Genomic DNA, 21,711 nt, shown 5'->3' with positions numbered 1-21,711 from the left:
AAATGGCTCTACAAGAACATGCGAGTGTAAAAAATGAAGATTTTGAATTTTGCTTCACTTTCTGAATGTCATTTTTAATACTTTGAGGGGTTCAGTTTCTATAAAATAGTAATTTATGGAATATTTCTCACAGAAAGGTCCCTCAAATCCACTTCAAACTTAACTGGGCCCTGAAAAATTCAGATTTTAAATTTTTCATGAAAATGTTGAAAATTTCTGCTATACTTTGAAGCCCTCTAATGTCTTCAAAAAGTAAAAAAACATGTTAACTTTATGATGCCAACATCAAGTAGACATATTGTATTTGTGAATCAATATATAATTTATTTGGAATATCCATTTTCCTTACAAGCAGAAAGTTTCAAAGTAAAAAAAATGCAACATTTTCACATTTTCAAGAAATTTTGGGATTTTTCACCAACAAAGGATGCAAGTAACGATGAAAATGTATCACTATGTTAAAGTACAATATGTCACAAAAAAACTATCTCGGAATCAGAATAAAAGGTAAAAGCAACTCAGAGTTATTAATGCATAAAGTGACAGTGGTCAGAATTGCAAAAAAGGGCTGAATCCTTAAAGGGGTACTCCGCCCCTAGACATCTTATCCCCTATCCAAAGGATAGGGGATAAGATGTCAGATCGCCGGGGCCCCGCTGCTGGCGACCCACGGGATCGCCTCTGCGGCACAACGCTATCATTAATGCAAGAGCGAGTTCGCTCTGTGCGTAATGACGGGCGATACAGGGGACGGAGCAGCATGACATCATGGCTCCGCCCCTTGTGACATCACGGCCCGTCCCCTTAATGCAAGTCTATGGCAGGGGTGTGACAACCACCACCCCCCCTCCCATAGACTTTTATTGAGGGGGCGGGGCGTGACATCACACGGGGGCGGAGTCGTGATGTCACGATCTTCCGTCCCCGTGGTCGGGAGGAATTAGCCTGAGAGCCTTCAGTGTTTCCGGAAGCAGTTACAGGTGGGTGTAGCTTACTATATTGTGGAGTTCCCCAGCGGCGATCTGACATCTTATCCCCTATCCTTTGGATAGGGGATAAGATGTCTAGGGGTGTGTTACATAGTTACATAGTTAGTACGGTCGAAAAAAGACATATGTCCATCAAGTTGAACCAGGGAATTAAGGGGTAGGGGTGTGGCGCGATATTGGGTTACCCCTTTAAGGGGAAACTAACAGCAGGGTCACACTAACCTGAACATACAGGTAAAGCGGATGACACTGATTCTAACGTTTTTACTGGGTAAAAGATCAGTGCAGCCTTTCAGGAGATATTCATCTTTTTATGTTATTTTCTTCTTAAAGGAAATCTGTCACTACATTCACCCGCACTAACAATACCTTTTGTGTCTGGATCTGTCGCTGCATTTTGGAGATATCTTTATTTTACTGAATATGCAAATGAGCAGCATGGGCGGAGCTACGATCCCGACCTCGGGCACAGTGACCTCAGCACTGTTCAGCGCTTGGCCGGCTTATTAATATTCACTTCATTCCCTGCTCTGTCTTAGTGCCTACTGCACAATGCAAAACTACAACTCCCAGCATGCCCAGACAGCCAGTACTGCTGGTTAGTGCGGTTGAATGTAGTGACAGATTTCCTTTAACCCCTTAAGGACCAAGGACGTACCGGTACGTCCTTGGTCCTGCTCTCCTGATATAACGCGGGGTTACACAGTAACCCCGCGTCATATCACGGCGGGCCCGGCGTCATAGTGAAGCCGGGACCCGCCTCTAATAGCGCGCAGCACCGATCGCGGCGCCGCACGCTATTAACCCTTTAGCCGCGCGCTCAGAGCTGAGCCGCGCGGCTAAAAGTGAAACCGAAAGTGGCCGGCTAGCTCAGTCGGGCTGTTCGGGATAGCCGCGGCTAATCGCGGCATCCCGGACAGCTGAGAGGACAGCGGGAGGGCCCCTTCCTGCCTCCTCGCTGTCCGATCGCCGAATGACTGCTCAGTGCCTGAGATCCAGGCATGAGCAGTCATGCGGCAGAATCGTTGATCACTGGTTTCTTATGAGAAACCAGTGATCAATAATGAAGATCAGTGTGTGCAGTGTTATAGGTCCCCATGGGACCTATAACACTGCAAAAAAAAAAAAAAGTGGAAAAAAAAAGTGAATAAAGATCATTTAACTCCTCCCCTATTAAAAGTTTGAATCACCCCTCTTTTCCAATAAAAAAAAAAAAAAACAGTGTAAATAAAAATAAACATATATGGTATCACCGCGTGCGGAAATGTCCGAATTATAAAAATATATCATTAATTAAACTGCTCGGTCAATGGCGTGCGCGCAAAAAAATTCCAAAGTCCAAAATAGTGCATTTTTGGTCACTTTTTATATCATTTAAAAATGAATAAAAAGCGATCAATAAGTCCTATCAATGCAAAAATGGTACCGTTAAAAACTTCAGATCACGGCGCAAAAAATGAGCCCTCATACCGCCCCATACACGGAAAAAAAAAAAAGTTATAGGGGTCAGAAGATGACAATTTTAAACGTATTAATTTTCCTGCATGTAGTTATGATTTTTTCCAGAAGTCCGACAAAATGAAACCTATATAAGTAGGGTATCATTTTAATTGTATGAACCTACAGAATAAAGATACAGTGTCATTTTTACCGAAAAATGTACTATGTCGAAACGGAAGCCCCCAAAAGTTACAAAACAGCGTTTTTTTTTCAATTTTGTCGCACAATGATTTTTTTCCCCGTTTCACCGTAGATTTTTGGGCAAAATGACTGACGTCATTACAAAGTAGAATTGGTGGCGCAAAAAATAAGCCATTATATGGATTTTTAGGTGCAAAATTGAAAGAGTAATGATTTTTTAAAGGCAAGGAGCAAAAAACGAAAATGCAAAAACGGAAAAACCCCAGTCCTTAAGGGGTTAAGGGCTCATTCACACAAGCAGATTTTGATTCAAACTTGCAACGTGTTCCTGCTGTGAGTTTGTAAAGGGCGAGTTCTTTACTTCAGATTTTCAGTAACAATCTCCACCGTGGACCCCACACATACACTATCCTGTGTCTGAACTGGACACATGCACTCCTATGGCCTGCAGTCCGCTAGGGACTACATTCGGGTCATTTTTCAAGTGCTTCCAACTTTGGACTCCTTAGCTATCTGGACGTGCTGGGAGTTGTAGTTTAGCAACAGCTGGAGGCACACTGGTTGGGAGATACTGACTGCATGCATACCCTACCTGTATTTACTAACCTGTGGCTGTCTAGCACCCTTCGCCCATCCGGGCATAATGGGAGTTGTAGTTTAGCAACAGCTGGAGGCACGCTGGTTGGGAGATACTGACTGTACCAGTATTCCCTAACCTGTGGCTATCTATAACCCTTCACTTGTCCGGGGATGATGGGAATTGAAGTTTAGCAACAGCTGGAGGCACACCGGTTGGGAGATACTGACTCTACCAGTATTCCCGAACCTGTGGCTGTCTAGCACCCTTCACTTGTCCGGGCATGATAGGAGTTTAAGTTTAGCAACAGCTGGAGGCACACTGGTTGGGAGACACTGACTCTACCAGTGTTCCTTAACCTGTGACTCTCTAGCACCCTTCGCCTGTCAGTGCATGACGGGAGTTGCAGTTTAGCAACAGCTGGAGGCACAGCTTGGCAGACCATATTCTACCAAAACTTCTTACTAGTTAAACCTTCCCCTCTCTCCCCTCCAGAGGGGGCTGCCGGTGACCTGCAGAATACCGCACTGTGCGGATGAGCTAATGGCGCGGAAATGCCATGACATGACATCACCTCTTTGGGCTGGAAACCATCAGCAGAGGTTAATGGGCGTGCCAGGCGCAAGTACCCGGATATAGTAATCGGACTGCCGCTATAATAACCTGGGGAGTAGTAGGGGGCGTGGCCTCCATCCTGCCTCCTCCCGTTACCATGGCAACCCCTCCTCCACAGTGTGATTGGCAGCCCGGGTGGGCGGAGGTGAGTCAGAGCCGGGTGGAGCGGCCCGCAGTGGGAGGGGGGAGTGCGCACTCCCGGAGCTCTGCCCATCCCGCTCTCCCGGAGCTCTGCCCATCCCGCTCTCCCAGGCGCCTTCCGTACCCCATAGCCCATCACTCTGCACCGGACTGACCAAGGGGGTCCTCATGCTGACCGTCGTGGGGATGACGAACAGGTAAAGAGCCATGCTGAAGAGGACGGGGTGCTCCGGGGAAAGTTGTGTGGTAATGGAGCGGCACATAGCGGCTCAGGAGTTACTTTGTGTCGCCTCAGGGCTGTGTGTGGTGTGCTGGCATGGGGCACTATGAAGTATCTGAGCTCTGCTGTATTCCTCTGTGCTGCTGAAGTAATGGGGGCACTATGAAGTATCTGAGCTCTGCTGTAGTCCTCTGTGCTGCTGAAGTAATGGGGGCACTATGAAGTATCTGAGCTCTGCTGTATTCCTCTGTGCTGCTGAAGTAATGGGGGCACTATGAAGTATCTGAGCTCTGCTGTATTCCTCTGTGCTGCTGAAGTAATGGGGGCACTATGAAGTATCTGAGCTCTGCTGTAGTCCTCTGTGCTGCTGAAGTAATGGGGGCACTATGAAGTATCTGGGCTCTGCTGTATTCCCCTGTGCTGCTGAAGTAATGGGGGCACTATGAAGTATCTGAGCTCTGCTGTATTCCTCTGTGCTGCTGAAGTAATGGGGGCACTATGAAGTATCTGAGCTCTGCTGTATTCCTCTGTGCTGCTGAAGTAATGGGGGCACTATGAAGTATCTGAGCTCTGCTGTATTCCTCTGTGCTGCTGAAGTAATGGGGGCACTATGAAGTATCTGAGCTCTGCTGTAGTCCTCTGTGCTGCTGAAGTAATGGGGGCACTATGAAGTATCTGAGCTCTGCTGTATTCCTCTGTGCTGCTGAAGTAATGGGGGCACTATGAAGTATCTGAGCTCTGCTGTATTCCTCTGTGCTGCTGAAGTAATGGGGGCACTATGAAGTATCTGAGCTCTGCTGTATTCCTCTGTGCTGCTGAAGAAATGGGGCACTATGAAGTGTCTGAGCTCTGCTGTATTCCTCTGTGCTGCTGAAGTAATGGGGGCACTATGAAGTATCTGAGCTCTGCTGTATTCCTCTGTGCTGCTGAAGAAATGGGGCACTATGAAGTATCTGAGCTCTGCTGTATTCCTCTGTGCTGCTGAAGAAATGGGGCACTATGAAGTGTCTGAGCTCTGCTGTATTCCTCTATGCTGCTGAAGTAATGGGGGCACTATGAAGTATCTGAGCTCTGCTGTATTCCTCTGTGCTGCTGAAGAAATGGGGCACTATGAAGTATCTGAGCTCTGCTGTATTCCTCTGTGCTGCTGAAGAAATGGGGCACTGTTTGCATCAGTCATTAGTGCTGCCCCCTTGTTCTGGGGCACCCTTCAGGCTTTGGGTTTAAGGAAGATTCCTAATTCCTTAACTCATTCATCTTCAGTCCTGACGTTTATACTTAATAACAGAGATTCCCAACCAGGGTGCCTCCAGCTGTTGCAAAACTACAACTCCCAGCATGCTGGAAGTTGTAGTTTTGCTGGAAGTTGTAGTTTTGCAACAGCTGGAGGCACCCTTATTTGGGAAACACATGTTTATGGAGTAAAAAACAATGGGCGTGTGGCATATAGAACCAGCTGGGCATCTAAGGCATAAGGACAGATAGAGACTTCATTGAAGTTACAGTGGGCTGACACCACACCCAGCGTGCCCTGTAGCTATAGAGCTGTGCTGGTAGTGGCATGACTGGCATGTTATGGGTGAAGCTGCCCTCATATAAAGCCTCTCTATTATCCGGGAACAATCTGACGAGATATGAAAGCATCAGTATTGTCCTTACAAGGAATTTATGGTGAACAGGAACATACAATGAATGTGCGGAATGTCCCTGATTCTTCCAATGTAGCAGAGCTGTAAGTGTTCCACCATATGTCTCATGGAGCAGATGGCTCCTGACAGTAGGGAGATCTGGCTGATCTATTCAGTGACCTCTGAGATCTGGCCAGCTGCTTGAGATGTGCTGGATGAATCCTGTAGACCAGTGGTCTCCAACCTGTGGACCTCCAGATGTTGCAAAACTACAGCTCCCAGCATGCCCGGACAGCCAACGGCTGTCCGGGCATGCTGGGAGTTGTAGTTTTGCAACATCTGGAGTTCCGCAGGTTGGAGACCACTGGTGTAGACACTACAGCGGGCACGGTCTGGGGGTAACTGCCTGCTGTCAGAAGCATCACCCGCCCCCTACTGACCTGTATGTGGAGGCTGGAGGATGCACATGATAATATATTATTGATGGAGAAGAGTAGATAGCAGGCAATGACGATGATAGCAGGCAATGCCTACAACAGTACCCAGATTTACGGCACTGAAGGAGAAATGTTGCTCAGATTGTCTGTCTGTAGGACAACTATTTAAAGGGTTACTCCGGCGGAAATAATAATAATTAATAAAATTATATAATTTCTTTTTTTTTTTTAATCAACTGGTGCCAGAAAGTTAAAAAGATTTGTAAATGACTTCTATTAAAAAAAATCTTTACCCTTCCAGTACTTTTTAGCAGCTGTATGCTACAGAGGAAAGTCTTTTTTTCTTTTTGAATTTATTTTTTGTATTGTCCACAGTGCTCTCTGCTGACACCTGATGCCCATATCAGGAACTGTCCAGAGCAGGAGAAAATCCCCATAGCAAACCTATGCTGCTCTGCAGAGGTGTCAGCAGAGAGCACTGTGTTCAGACAGAAAGGAAATTCAAAAAGAAATGAATTTCCTCTGTAGCATACATCTGCTAAAAGGTACTGGAAGGGTAAAAGATTTTTAATAGAAGTAATTTACAAATCTGTTTAACTTTCTGGCACCAGTTGATTAAAAAACATTTACCCATTTAATGGCCTATTCCAATCATTTGCATATGGCAAGGATATGCTATCACTTTAGGATTTATGAGGGTCTGACCTATGGCTCAGTTCGCACTACAGAATTCCGCTTGTAGCAGCCTCCCATTGATTTCAGTAGAATTCTGCTCCCTTTACGTGCCGGAAGTTTAGTCGCAAAAATTCCAACAAGGTATCTGTGCAGTTTGTCAATGGGACACTGCCTGTGGACATAGGCACCGAATCCCGCAGGGTTTTTAACGAAGCAGACTTCTCCCTGAATTTCCATAGTGTGAACATACCCTAACTGACCCCTTAAAGGGGTACTCCTGTGCAGAACATCTTATCCACAGGATAAAGGATAAGTGTCTAATCTCCTGCCGGCCACCCCGGCTGTCTCCACGTACGGAGCGACCTATGCGCCGTACACGGATTATTGTCAACCACGGCACAAAGCTGCAGCCGACATGGGCCCCCCCCATGTATCTCTATGGCAGAACGCTGTATCTCCGGCGCTACCGAAATGAAATACACCATTTTAAATGTTTCTTAAAGGGGTAGTCCAGTGGTGAAAAACGTATCCCCTACCCCAGCGGCCGGACCCCCTGCGATCTCCCTGTACGGGGGCCAGGCTCTCCGGTCAGATAGCGGGTGTCGACCACCTCACGAAGCGGCGTCCGACACGCCCCCTCAATGCATCTCTATGGCAGAGCCGGAGATTGCCGAAGGCAGCGCTCCGGCTCTGCCATAGAGTTGTATTGAGTTGGCGTGTCGGCCGCCGCTTCGTGCGGAGGTCGACATGCCCCCTTCCTGCGGGCTGCCGGGGCCCCGTACAGGAGATCGCGCGCGCGGGGGTGGGGGGGCCCAGCGGTCGGACGCCCCGCAATCTGCAACTTAATAAGTTGTTGTTCACCACTGGACTACTCCTTTAAATAAATTAAAGGGGTTATCCAGGAAAAAACTTTTTTCTATATATCAACTGACTCCAGAAAGTTAAACAGATTTGTAAATTACTTCTATTAAAAAATCTTAATCCTTTCAGTACTTATGAGCTGCTGAAGTTGAGTTGTTATTTTCCATCTAAGTGCTCTCTGATGACACCTGTCTCGGGAATTGTCCAGAGTAGAAGCAAATCCCCATAGCAAACTTATTCTACTCTGTGCAGTTCCCGAGACAAACAGAGATGTCAGCAGAGAGCACTGTTGTCGGACAGAAAAGAACAACTCAACTTCAGCAGCTGATAATTATTGGAAGGATTAAGATTGTTTAATAGAAGTAATTTACAAATCTGTTTAACTTTCTGGAGCCAGTTGATTTATATAAAAAATAAAAAAAAATTAGTTTTTTCCTGGATAACCCCTTTAAGGCCAACTGCAGTTGTTCGTTCTGCCTGGTAGTTTGGTGCCACTGTGCAGAGAGTATGTGACCAGAGGTAAGCAAAACTATAGTAACCTCAAAACCCAATTGGACAGATCTGCCGTCGCTTAGTCTAGTCTGGCTGAATTAGTTCTGATCTCAAAGTGATCACGTTTCCCAGAATCATCCAGGATCCATCATTTTTCGGCAACCGGAGCACTTTGAAAGCAGAACTATTTTGGCCAATTATACCCACCCTAGTTTTGGCCAAAGTCACTGTAGATTTGCTCCTCTCTGTCTGTGACAATGAATCAACTCTGTGACCCCTAATTTTCAGGACTGGTAGAGATCACAAGTGATGGCACATCCTAGATAAAAGACCATTACCATTGATGCGGGGAATAAATATGCATCTGCTGTAAATGGTTACATTTGCACCATAACTGACATAAGTATTAAAGAGGTACAGTGGTGCTATTTTAGTAATATCATCGTTGTGTACTAGAAGACATCTTGGGGCTGTCTGACTGACCCCATAGATCAGTGGTCTTCAACCTGCAGACCTCCAGATGTTGCAAAACTACTACTCCCAGCAACATCTGGAGGTCTGCGGCTTAAAGACCACTGTCATAGATCTTACACTGAGGACTAAATCACATTCTGCAAAAAGTGTGACACTGATGTTGTGATGATAAACTAAGTCCCGGGTCAGTCTTGTTTGCAGGGACATATTTCTGAAGAGTTCCAGTGTCATTAGGACAGCGGTCTCCAAACTGTGGACCTCCAGATGTTTCAAAACTACGACTTCCAGCAGTAGTTTTCCAGTAGTTTTACAATAACTTGAGGTCCACAATTTGGAGACCAATGCACTAGGACAGTGGTCTTCAACCTGCGGACCTCCAGATGTTGCAAAACTACAACTCCCAGCATGCCCGGACAGCCAACGGCTGTCCGGGCATGCTGGGAGTTGTAGTTTTGCAACATCTGGAGGTCTGCAGGTTGAAGACCACTGCACTAGGAGATATAAAAGTAATAGTGAAAGAGAAAGGATATATAAAAGCTTCCAGTGATGAATCCTGACCAGATCGATGCTCAGTCCCACTGGTCTCAGGGAGGATCTGTCTCCATCCAATGGCATCTGCTGTCATCTATAGATGTCATCCCCTGCTTTTTCTCATTACAAGTCATGTGATTTTTTTCATCAAGTGACCCAAGGATTTGTTTTGAGAACTGGTGAGTAAAAAATGTTAAAAATAAAACTTCAATGTTATACCCACAAAAAATAGGAAGGAAACTAGTCCCTGTGCCTACTATTCATCTCTAGTGTTAAAGGGGAGGTCCATTTAAAGTGGATCTGTCAGGGGTGAAAGATTGGTCTAAATAAGCCAATGGCTAGATAGGGTTTCTCATCAGGATTCAGGCGTTCCTATTTCATTGTAATAGTCCTTTCCAGCAATGTGATAGAAGACTTTTTTATTTTTTTTTTTCTAAGGGCAACTGGGCAACTTTTCCTCTGCACAGGTTTTAATAAATCTCCCCCTATATGCCTTCCATTGGAGGTATACATCAGGAGTCAGTATAGCTCAGACGGAAGGCTAAAACATAAATGAGGCCTAGGCTGAAGCTGTCAACTCCTCTGGGAGTACAAGAATGCAAGTGACATTCATGAATACATGTAGCCTTAGGGGTGTTTTTTTGCCCTTGCTATATACTGTATTAGAATTACAGTTATTTTGACTCAACTTTTTCTGTTGTAATTTCGTTAAAATGCTGGAATAAAGTCTTCGTAGTTGATCCATACAGTTTAATATTATGTGGAGCCCTAATGTTAAAGGGGTACTCCGCCCCTGGCATCATAGGGGATAAGATGTTAGATCGCCGCTGTCCCGCTGCTGGGGACCCCGGGGTTCGCCGCTGCGGCACCCCGCTATCATTACTGCACAGAGCGAGTTCGCTCTGTGCGTATTGACGGGCGATACAGGGGGCGGAGCAGCGTGATGTCATGGCTCCGCCCCTCATGACATCACGGCCCGTCCCCTTAATGCAAGTCTATGGCAGGTGGCGTGACGACCGCCATGCCCCCTCCCATAGACTTGTATTGACAGGGGCGGGCCATGACGTCACGAGGAGCGGAGTCGTGACGTAACGATGCTCCGGCCCCTGTATTGCCCGTCATTACGTGCAGAGCGATCTCGCTCTGCGCAGTAATGATAGCGGGGTGCCGCAGCAGCGATCCCCGGGGTCCCCAGCAGCGGGACCCCGGGGATCTGACATCTTATCCCCTATCCTTTGGATAGGGGATAAGATGTCTATGGATGGAGTACCCCTTTAATAGATATCTTCCATTGTGTTTTGTAGGTGTATACTACATAATACATGTTGGGCCTCATTTACTAAGAGTTTCGGGTTTTTACTAGCGGGAAAAGTTGTTTCAGACTTGCAGGATTCCTCTCTATTTACTATTGGGAAAAGTCAGGAACATTTTCTGACCAGCTTTTTCTAGGTGGATATTTCCAGCCATTTACCCACAGGATTTTCTGTGAATTCAATAGTAAATCAGTCGGGTTGTGAAACCACGCCCCATTTTGCGATGGCCACCCCCCTTTGCAACAAACCACGCCCGCTTTCCACAGTGCAATGTCGGGTTTGTCGAATTTTACAGGCGCACGCTGCCGCAGACATGTCTCAGACACACTGCGCCAAAATAACCAGACAAAAACTGTTTGGTTTCCGCTTGGTAAATGAGGCCCAATATCTGTAAGCTATGCTATTCACTGGTACTTGTGAACTGGGCCTAAATTCACACTTTGTATTCTTTACCATGGGTAGGGTTGGCATAGGGGGGGATTTATCAAAACCTGTCCAGGGGAAAAGTTGCCCAGTTGCCCATTGCAACCAATCAGCTCGCTGCTTTCATTTTTAACAAGGCCTCTAAAAAATGAAAGAAGCGATCTGATTGGTTGCTATGGGCAACTAAGCAACTTTCCCTCTGGACAGGATTTGATAAATCTCCCCCATAATGTAGATGTCGCTCATAAATGTTCTTTCTGTTGCTGGTCTGCCCAGTGACTGTCATGGAAGTCTTTGTAGGATCACTCCCTCCTATCAGAGAAGCTCTTCCTATATGCTTTGCCATAGATACTGACTAGTTATTTCCTAATCTAATCTTTGTAGTGACTGGTTAGGCAGAGCGTTTGCTTGTCCACTAGTGCACCAGATAAATTGCTGGCAGACGCCATGGGGCTCTTTCCAGAGACAGCTCATTAGATGTAATGGATCACTCTTTACAGCAGATGTTTTGCAGGGAGTGTTTCATTGACTCCATTCCAATGTTAAAAAGACTTGGCCAGGGTTTTCTTAAGATGACTTTAAACAGTAGAAAAAAAAATGGGAAAGAGCTTTTCCAAAGAGCAAATATATTAATGTAAATACAGCATTCATTGGATTTCACCTTAAGTCTCTTCAACTTTTGTTCTTTAGTTTGTCTAGAGCACAATAGAATAAAAAGAGGTTGTTGTTCTGAAATTGCTGCAAAACATCATGTGTGAATACAGCCTTAGAGATACATATAAAACCTCCTTCTATAGAAAGTTTAACCCACTGTGGCACAGATCGGAGATTAGTTTCTGAGATTTTTAGTCATCTAAGTCTATACTGGTAGTCTGCTTAGGTCATGTTCACAAGTTGAAGATTCTATCTGGATATATATGTAGTTTCTGCACCTACATCTCTGCAGAATCTGCTGGTATTACACTTGAAATGCACACAAATAGTGCCCTTTGGTCCCCATTCAAAGGCTATGGAAACAGATCTGCATAGATTAAAGGAGTAGTCCAACATAAAAATGTATCCTCTGTCCAAAGGATAGGGGACAGGTGTCAAATTGCAGGAGGTCCGTCTGCTGGAACCCCTCATGATCTCCTGTCCGGTGACCTGGCTTTCCTCCTGCTGAGCTGCGTCAACTGCAAAGCCGTAGATAGCAGAGTACAGCACTTAAAGGGGTACTCCACTGCTCGGCGTTTGGAACAAACTGTTCGGAACGCTGGAGCCAGGAGCTCGTGACGTCATAGCTCCGCCCCCTCACAACGACACACCCCACCCCCTCAATGCAAGTCTATGGGAGGGGGTGGGACATGACATCACAAGGGGGGGCGGTGCTATGACGTCATGAGCTCCCGGCGCTGGCTGCAGCGTCAGGAACAGTTTGTTCCAAACGCTGAGCTGAGTACTACTTTAAGCTCTCCCATAGAGATGAATGTTTGTGCAGGAGGAGAGCCAGGACACAGGGCAGGAGATCCTCTGTGATCTGACACATCACCTATCCTTTGGATAGAGGATACATTTTTCTAAGCTGCACTACCCCTTTTAAGGGTTATTCACACATACCGTATCCTAATGTGCAGGATTTAACGCCTCATATTTTATGCTGCAGAGTTCAATGTAAACTAAATAACTAAACATCACTTCAATATCCTGCGAATCAAATATGCCCAAGATATTGTACAAGTGAATACCCCTTTAAAGGGGTATCCAGGAATAGAAAAACAGCTAATTTATTCCAAAAAAAAGCACCACTCCTGTACTCAGGTTGTGTAGTATTGCAACTTGGCTCTATTCACTTCTGTGAAACTGATCTGCAATAGCACACACAACCTGAAAACAGATTTGTTTTTTCCAATCCTGGATAACCCCTTTAATGAATGCACTGTGGACTATATAATCTGGAGCCTGTTTCTTCTTCCTTTTAGATTCTATACTGAAAAGGTTTGTGCATATTTTGATGCAGATTTTCTGCAGCTGATTTTGCTATCCATTGACTAAAATGGATAATAAAATATGCATGTGTGCATGTACCCAAAAGCTGCGGTTTAGCACAATAAGGACAACTGTAGTGGAACACATTTATATATGCCCGGGCCTCAAAAATAACCAAAATGAACATATACATACCTTCCTACGTGCCCCCATTGGTCCGGCACAGACCTCAAGGTTCGGCAGTGCTGACCTCATTCCACTTCCTGGGGACGGGGAAGCCACAGAGCCGTCGGCGTATCACCGGCCGTAGCGATGTCCCACCCCGACCGGTGATAGGCTGAGTCCACTGTCATGTAAGGAGCTCTGGCCGGCTTCTTACATGACAGTGGGCTCAGCCTATCACAGGCTGGGGCAGGACATCGCTGCGGCCGGTGATACGCCGACGGCTCTGCGGCGTCCCCGTCCCCAGAAAGTGGAATGAGGTCAGCACTGCCGGACCTGAGGCCTGTATCGGACCAACTGGGGCTCGTAGGAAGGTATGTATGAGTTTATTTTGTTTATGTTTATTTTTGAGGCCCCGGCACGGGCATATATAAATGTGTACCACTGCAGTTGTCCTTTTAAGGGAAACTAACAGTGGGTTCACCTGCACTAAACCCAATACACAGGGTTATAATGTGGGTGAACTAAATTACAATGAGGTATGACTTACCCAGGTCTACGATCCCATTGTATTAGCTGCCATTACTAATCTGGAAATGGTGAATATGCCAACCTACCTTTTATAAATATTTATTAGCTCTTGTTCCCATTTGAGCATGCGGTTGGCGAGCATATTAGAGTAGAGGGGCTGGGAGCAGGGATTCTTGGTCCCGCCTCCATTGCTCAAAGACCGCCATTTGCATGCTAGCAATGCCAACTAATACGATGATTAATAGCAATACCTCATTGTGATCCGGTTTACCAGCACTATAGGGGAGATTTATCAACACCTGTGCAGAGGAAGAGTGCTGAATATGCCTATAGCAACCAATCAGATCGCTTCTTTCATTTTTCACAGCGCTCTTCAAAGGTAAAAGCGATCTGATTGGTTGCTATGGGCAAATGCAGCACTCTACCTCTGCACAGGTTTTGATAAATCTCCCTCTGACCTTGTGTATTGGGTTTACTGTAGGTAAACCCGCTGTCAGTTTCTTTTTAAGTTTATTGGCCCTAATCCACATGAGGTTTCCACATATGAGCTATGGAGAGTCTTGTGGCTGTAAGAATAACTACTTTAATGGTTTCATAAAACTCCTAGATCAGTGGGTTCCAACCTATGGCACTCCAGCTTTGGCAAAACTACAGCTCCCAGCTTTCCCAGACAGCCAGCAGCTATATATAAAATAGCAAGTTCATGGCTCCTTACAGATCCTGTAAAGAAGAAAATAAAGTTAAAGATGTCTAACCTAACTGGTTATGAATTGGAAGTGACCACATATGGAGCTGATGAGACTGCACCATCTCAGATTGATATGGTTAATACACTTGGAGCTTTTATAGGCCTGGTAACCTGCTATGAGCCATTCATTAGAAAAGACAATTCCCAGCTCAAAGCATTGGGAGGTTTCCCTTGAGGATTAATACTCAAAATTAAATCACAAGCCTTTCACATGTCAAGGTCAGAAATAGAGGTGAAATGTACCATATGATTAAACATACAACAGTTTTTGTTTTATCTTTAGCTGTTTAATTCATATGGAGACCAACAGAAAAGGAAAGAAGCTCTGCCTCCATATGGAATATATACAGTATAGGATGTCCTATTAGGGTATGTTTCTATGGGGTGGCTATGCTTCGGTTTTTATGCCCAGATTTTATAGTGCTAGCAGTAATACAAAAATCTCATCCACACACCGTGGAAGAAATCTACTTAGAAAATCTGCCAGTGGTGTGGAGTTTATCTGCAATGTCACAATTTATGGTGTGGATATATTGCAGGCTTTGTGCACTGACTTAAAGGGGTTATCCACCATAAGGTGATTTTAGTACATACCTGGTAGACAGTAATGGACATGCTTAGAAAGGATCTGCGCTTGTCTTGGGACTAAATGGCTATGTCATGAGATTACCATAACATTGTGGCTAGCTTTTTGTGAACTTGTATTTCCTGTTTGACTTTTCTTTTTTTGACTACAAATCCCACAATTCCATTTTCCTCCCTCCTACACATCAGCCACTCCACCCATTGAAACATAAATTAACTGCATCCATTCAAAAGACCTGTGGTTTTCAATCAGGGTGCCTACAGCTCTTGCAGATTGATCTCTCTCCCACAAAGCGATCGCTCCACCCATTGAAGCAGACAGGCTCCCTGTCATCAGCTGACTATTGAGTCAGATCTCGGCCGCATTGCAACCTGGGAAAAATCTGAGACAACAGTAATTTTGTATGCTGGTAAAAATAAATATTGAAGTGAAAATCACAGAAGAATTGTGAGAAAACCGTCACACACAGGTACAGACACTATATTATGAACTACACTAACTTTACAGCCCCTGTAGCATAGTCAAATAAAAAAAAATCCTGGAATACCCCTTTAAGTAACAAAGTAAAAATAAAAAGAATATATTTTGGATTTTGCAGAAGGTCATCAGTTGCATATTTTTAAACCAAGTAAGTATTTTGTTGAAGATTTTTCGCACCTGATTTAGCTATCTATTGAAATCAATGTGTGGGAAAATCTGCAGCAAAATACACACATGTGAACTTACGGTACCCCAATGGTAATTTTGAAAATCTCATCTACGTACAGCGGAAACCTTCCAGACTGAAATTTATGTGGATCTGGATTTTCCCTATTTAAATGTACAGAGATGGTAAGTGTGTGTTTACACTGCAGCAGCGGCAGCCTCATGTGGTCTTTAAGGCTAAGTTTCTACTTGTTTTTTTGTCCTGGGTTTTTTGCTTTGAAAAAACGCAAGAAAAAACGCCAGTGCAATTTCCTGCATTTGTGTGGAAATTGCATTTTTGGCCCCTTTGGCGTTTTTTTTTTTTTTTTTTGGTACCCAACATTTGTTGGGTACAAAAAAAAAAGGATGCAGTAGTGATGTAAAATTTTTTTGATTTATAGGGGTACTCCACCCCTAGTCATCTTATCCCTATCCAAAGGATAGGGGACAAGATGTCTGATTGCGGGGGTCCTGCCGCTGGGGACCCCCGCAATATAGCATGCGGCACCCACCTGTTACTACTCCAGAAGCGCTCGAGGGTCTGGCTAACTATCTTCCATTCCCGTGGTCAGAAGCCAGACCCTCCAGCGCTTCTGGAGCAGTAACAGGTGGGTGCCACGTGCTATATTGCGGGGGTCCCCAGCGGCGTGGAGTACCCCTTTAACGAAATTTTTATTTTTTATAACTAAATTAATTAATTTTTTTATAAAGTGTGTGTATGTGTTTCACATTTATTTATTTTTTTACATTTTTAGGTAGTACTACTACTCCCAGCATGGAACGCACTGTTCCATGATGGGAGTTGTAGTACCTGTACTAATAGACATATCGCCTGATGCGATCGTCCATAATATAGCAGAGATGCGGAGCGGCTCTATACAGCGCTCGCATCTCTGTACTATAATCCGGCCAGTAATGTGAATAGAACATCACTCATTCATATTTTCTGCGCAGAGTGGGGATTGGCCGGATGGTTGCAGCCAATCACAGCTCTCATAGGGAAATATGAATGAGCGATGTTCTATTCATATCACTGGCCGGAGTATAGTGCAGAGATGCGAGCGCTGTATAGAGCTGCTTCACATCTCTGCAATAGGACTATCACAGCCGAGGTCAGGAGTGACATCCGCTGTGATCTGTCCTTAACTGCAGGTGCTACTACTCCCATCATGGAGCAATGTTGGGAGCTGTAGTACCTGCAGTTAAGGAAAGATCACAGTGGAACATCCTGACACCCGCTGTGATCCTCCTGTATAATAATAATGTATAGCTGCGGCCGGCCGCTCTTCTATGGTCCCCTGCACTGACTTATATATTCATACCTATTCATATTTCCCACAGAGAGTTGTGATTGGCTGGAACCATCTGGCCAATCACAGCTCTCTTTGGGAAATAAGAATAGGTGTGTGTGTATATATACGGCAGTGCAGGGGACCATAGAAGAGCAGCTGGCCGCATCTATACATTATACAGAAGGATCGCAAAAGGGTGGTCTGTCAGTTAGTACAGGTACTACTACTCCCATCATGGAACAGTGTGTGTTCCATGCTGGTAGTAGTAGTACCACCTAAAAAATGAAGTATAAAAAGTGAAAAAACACACACACTACATTTTTATTGTCGGCTACATTTTTAGGTCCCTGCCCGCCCACATAAATTGATCCCTGTTTAAAAAAAATAAAAAATGTTGTTATAAAAAAGAAAAATTTTGTTAAATACAATTTTTTCCATCACTACTGTATCTTTTTTTTATTTATATATATATATATATATATATATATAGTACCCTACGAAATTTTATTAAAAAAGTTATCTCCATCACTTTATTGGATTGCTAAAGTCCAAAAGAGAATAAAAACCGCCTAAAAAATGCCAAAGTTAAAACCCACATGCTGTTTTGTTTTGAGTTTTTTTACTCCCATAGACTTTTATGGAAGAAAATCGCCACGATTTCAGGGGAAAAACGGCAGTGGCTCAATATGCTGCGATTTTGCTATACGGCCAAGGAGCAGAAAAACGCCAAAAAAGAGTGAAAAAACGGCAAATGGAAAAAGAATTTTGCGATTTCTCATTGATTTACAGCTAACATCTGGCCGCAGCGTTTTTTGACCGAAAAAACGCCATGCAGCACAATTGGCGTTTTTCTTGGCATTCTTCCCAAGTAGAAACTTAGCCTCATGGGATTCTGCTGCAGCGTTCATACTGTGGAACATGCAGAAGCAGAGTGATCTGTGAAACGGACGTAGTCCGGTCTCTTCTCCCCCTCCTGACATGTCCATGTACCTCCAGCGGGAATAAAGCCTTTTAATTGCATCCGGACAGAGTGCCGTGGTTTCTTTCTACAGAAGCTATTTACTTTGAAGCTATGGGGGATATTTATCAAAGTTGTCTATGTCCCGCATCAATATAGACCAAACTACAGAGGGTTAGGCTGGTCTATTGTGCACCTAATTTATCAAATGGCGCACAGCTCTTGATAAATTCTGCGCACAGACTGCATGATCTATGCTTTAGTCTATATTTAAACCTGCTCCAACATGGTCTGACATTTCGGCGTACTTTCAGCCTATGCGACTTGTCGCTGAAAAGTCGCTTTTGATAAATTCAGCACCAATGCATTTTTCAATGCATTTCAGTCTAAAATAGACTTGTATGCATCATGTTCTAAAAATCCTCTAGAGCAAAAGTCGCAGAAAAGTCGCACATATTTAGACTGCGACTTTCTGTGCGACAAATTTAGACAAGAAAAACCAGTCTAAATCCTTTGATAAATCTCCCCCTATGTCTTTGTACCTCTGAGCACCGACAGGGGCATGAATTTATGAGCACTGGCAAGCCTGCGTCTATTCTGTGTGTCTTAGAGAAAGAGAGGCAGTGCCGACTGTAATTCTCTTGTGGACTATTGACTTCAATGTGGGTCTGTGCGAACAAATCCGCCCGTGTAAATGTATCTTTAAGTTTACATGTACATAATCTGCTGCAGATTTGCTGAAGACCCATTGAAATCAATGGGTTCCAACATCTGCTGCAGATTTGTGCAACAAAATGTGGCTGGGTGTTTTGCCCAAAAAAAAAGAAACCTAATGTGCATTCCCAGTCTAAATGTGAATATAGACTGGGCGGGCACATTAGAATGAAGTTGGAGAAGCCACCAATTTTGGTGGGATCAGCCGGCCATCTAGGGTGTATTGTGGCTTCCTGACCAGTGGCCAATGTTGGGGGAGAGGATGATCAGACATTTTACATTTTAACGGGCTTGATCCTTTTGTTCTTGGGTAGATAAGTGGTCAGAAGTCTGTTTTGGGAGTTTCTGGTTTTTATGGAACTAGTTTAGGTGTCCTATACTACTCACACTTGATGGTGATCTTACAATGCAGTGTATCAGGTGTACAGAATTAAATATATATATATAATATATACTGGGAGATATCTAAAGGTTATCATTGTGTAGACATATGCTCAGAGTTTCAGACATATAGTCCCACAATTTCCAAGTAGGCTTACAGGTGAAACTCAAAAAATTAGAATATCGTGCAAAGTTCATTTATTTCAGTAATGCAACTTAAAAGGTGAAACTAATATATGTGAGAGACTCATTACATGCAAAGCAAGATAGATCAAACCGTGAGTTGTCATAATTGTGATTATTATGGCTTACAGCTCATGAAAACCCCAAATCCCCAATATATGATATGATTTGGGGAGCCATGTCATCTGCTGGTGTTTGTCCACTGTGCTTCATTAAAGGAGTAGTCCAGTGGTGATTCAGTGGTGAGCAACTTATCCCCTATCCTAAGGATAGGGGATAAGTTGCAGATCGCGGGGGGTCCGACCCCTGGGGCCCCCCGCGATCTCCTGCACGGAGCCCCGACAGCCCGCTGGAAGGGGGCGTGTCGACCTCCGCACGAGGCGGCGGCCGACACGCCCCCTCAATACAACTCTATGGCAGAGCCGAAGCGCTGCCTTCGGCAATCTCCGGCTCTGCCATAGAGATGTATTAAGGGGGCGTGTCGGCCGCCGCCTCGTGCGGAGGTCGACACCCGCTATCTTGGCGGAGAGCCGGGGCCCCGTACAGAGAGATCGCAGGGGGCCCCAGCGGTCGGACCCCCCGCGATCTCAAACTTATCCCCTATCCTTAGGATAGGGGATAAGTTTTTCACCACTGGACTACCCCTTTAAGTCCAGGGTCATTGCATCCGTCTACCAGGAGATTTTGGAGCACTTCATGCTTCCTTGCGTTGCAATAATGAAATACAATGGACATTTGCACGGTATTCTAATCTTTTGAGTTTCACCTGTATAGGCAGGCAGTATAGCTTTAGCTTTTCAGTCCTGTGTCCTCTTCCCCAATACTGTAGGGAATATATCTCAGCACAGAAGCATTTGATGGTGTATAAAATGTAAATGCCACCTCATGTATGGAGACAAGTTCTGATAACTCTGCCGCTCTTTTCCAAGGACGTCCTGTGGTTGCAGGAATGAAAATCAATGTTTAGTTTTTTTGTGTGTGTAATATAAAGATGAGAGAGACTAGCGTACTTCCCTTGAATTATTAATGTACAGATTAAAACAGCAGCATTTTAGCTTTCTGAAGCTGGCAGCCAGAACACGTATTGGATTTTTGTATTTTTATTGTGTAATGTGTTTTGATCGTCTTGGGTTGGTAGGGAATGTTTTCACAACTGTACATTTGTCTGGTTCTGCACTAGCTCTGTAATAACCAAAATGATAAAATAATTGTATTATCTTGATATTAAATAGTGTTAGGCTGGGTTCACACCACGATTTCTTAAATACGGTTCCCGTATACGGTTTGGAGGAGGGGGGCGGGGCTTAATTGCGGCGCCCGCACTCAGCCCTATTCGGGAACCGTATTTAATGCAAGTCTATGAGCCGACTGGAGTGAACCGCAGCCTCCGGTCGGCTTCGTTTTCGGCCGTATGCGGTTTCCCGACCGCAGGCAAAAACGTGGTCGACCACGTTTTTGCCTGCGGTCGGGAAACCGCATACGGCCGAAAACGCAGCCGACCGGAGGCTGCGGTTCACTCCGGTCGGCTCATAGACTTGCATTAAATACGGTTCCCGAATACGGCTGAGTGCGGGTGCCGCGATTAAGCCCCGCCCCTCTCCTCCAAACCGTATACGGGAACCGTATTTAAGAAAACGTGGTGTGAACCCAGCCTTACTACTGAGCAAGTCTTCAATACACTTTTTTTAACAACTGCCTTTTAAAATTAAGGGGAAACTCTGGCCAAAACTCATGTTTGTCATGTACCTTTCCTTTACCTTGGGGCTTCTACAACAGTGTGAATCTGACTTCAGTGAAGATCGGAGTGTCACTTGTACGGGTACCAGAACTTGTAGAATGAAACTGCGTGGACAAGGGGGCACATTCTCCTAGCTCCTGTCACAACTGTGATAGAGGAGATGACAATTCTGCTTCCCGAACTTTACTCATGGATGAGGGACCCATTAGTCGGCCCCCACTGACCAGACAATTCCATTCTGTACATAAGTGATTATTTTTAATATGATTTATTGGGATAACCCTGTCTCACATGTTGCGATTTATAAGGGTACTCTGGTGGTCAACGTGTTTTTCCGTTTGTGACTTACCCTATTTGTTTTGTTTCATTTCTATTCTTGTTGTTTAGCTTACTCTATTTCCGTTCTTTGTTGTTTTATCCCCCACTTTGTTTTCCTATCTTTGCTTCTATTTCCTGTTTCTTGCTGTGCTGAAAACTACAAATCCCAGCATGCCACATGCCTTGCTGGTTTGGGGCAGCTCCTTTTTTTGTTTGTTTGTTCTGCCCTTTACCCATACTACTATTTCCCAAGTCATCCCCCTTATACACAGCACACTAACATAATCAGCCCTGGTTGAGATACACTGGCATACACACACAAAAGGGACTACAACTCCCAGCATGTCATTCAGGAGTCTTCAGTCTGTGGTATAACACCAGCATGCTGCCTCTGTAGTCTCCTGGGGGTTGTAGTCCACCACACCTCCTATAGG

At 44.8% G+C, this 21,711-nt stretch overlaps 1 protein-coding gene across 1 annotated transcript in view; it reads left to right on the top strand.

Moving 5' to 3' along the window:
• Positions 1 to 3,961: 3,961 nt before the first annotated feature.
• Positions 3,962 to 21,711, top strand: part of LIMS1 (LIM zinc finger domain containing 1) — a 100,217-nt gene continuing 82,467 nt past the window's right edge. Inside the window, exon 1 of the mRNA XM_056556029.1 lies at positions 3,962 to 4,160. Coding sequence (XP_056412004.1) covers positions 4,132 to 4,160 — 29 coding nt within the window. The 5' untranslated portion in view covers positions 3,962 to 4,131. The remainder of the gene's footprint in view (positions 4,161 to 21,711) is intronic.

This window comes from Hyla sarda, chromosome 2 (genome assembly GCF_029499605.1).
Source record: "Hyla sarda isolate aHylSar1 chromosome 2, aHylSar1.hap1, whole genome shotgun sequence".
Classification (NCBI taxonomy): domain Eukaryota; kingdom Metazoa; phylum Chordata; class Amphibia; order Anura; family Hylidae; genus Hyla; species Hyla sarda.
Note: the sequence above shows the minus strand (reverse complement) of the source record. Positions and strands in the feature narration are given on the sequence as shown.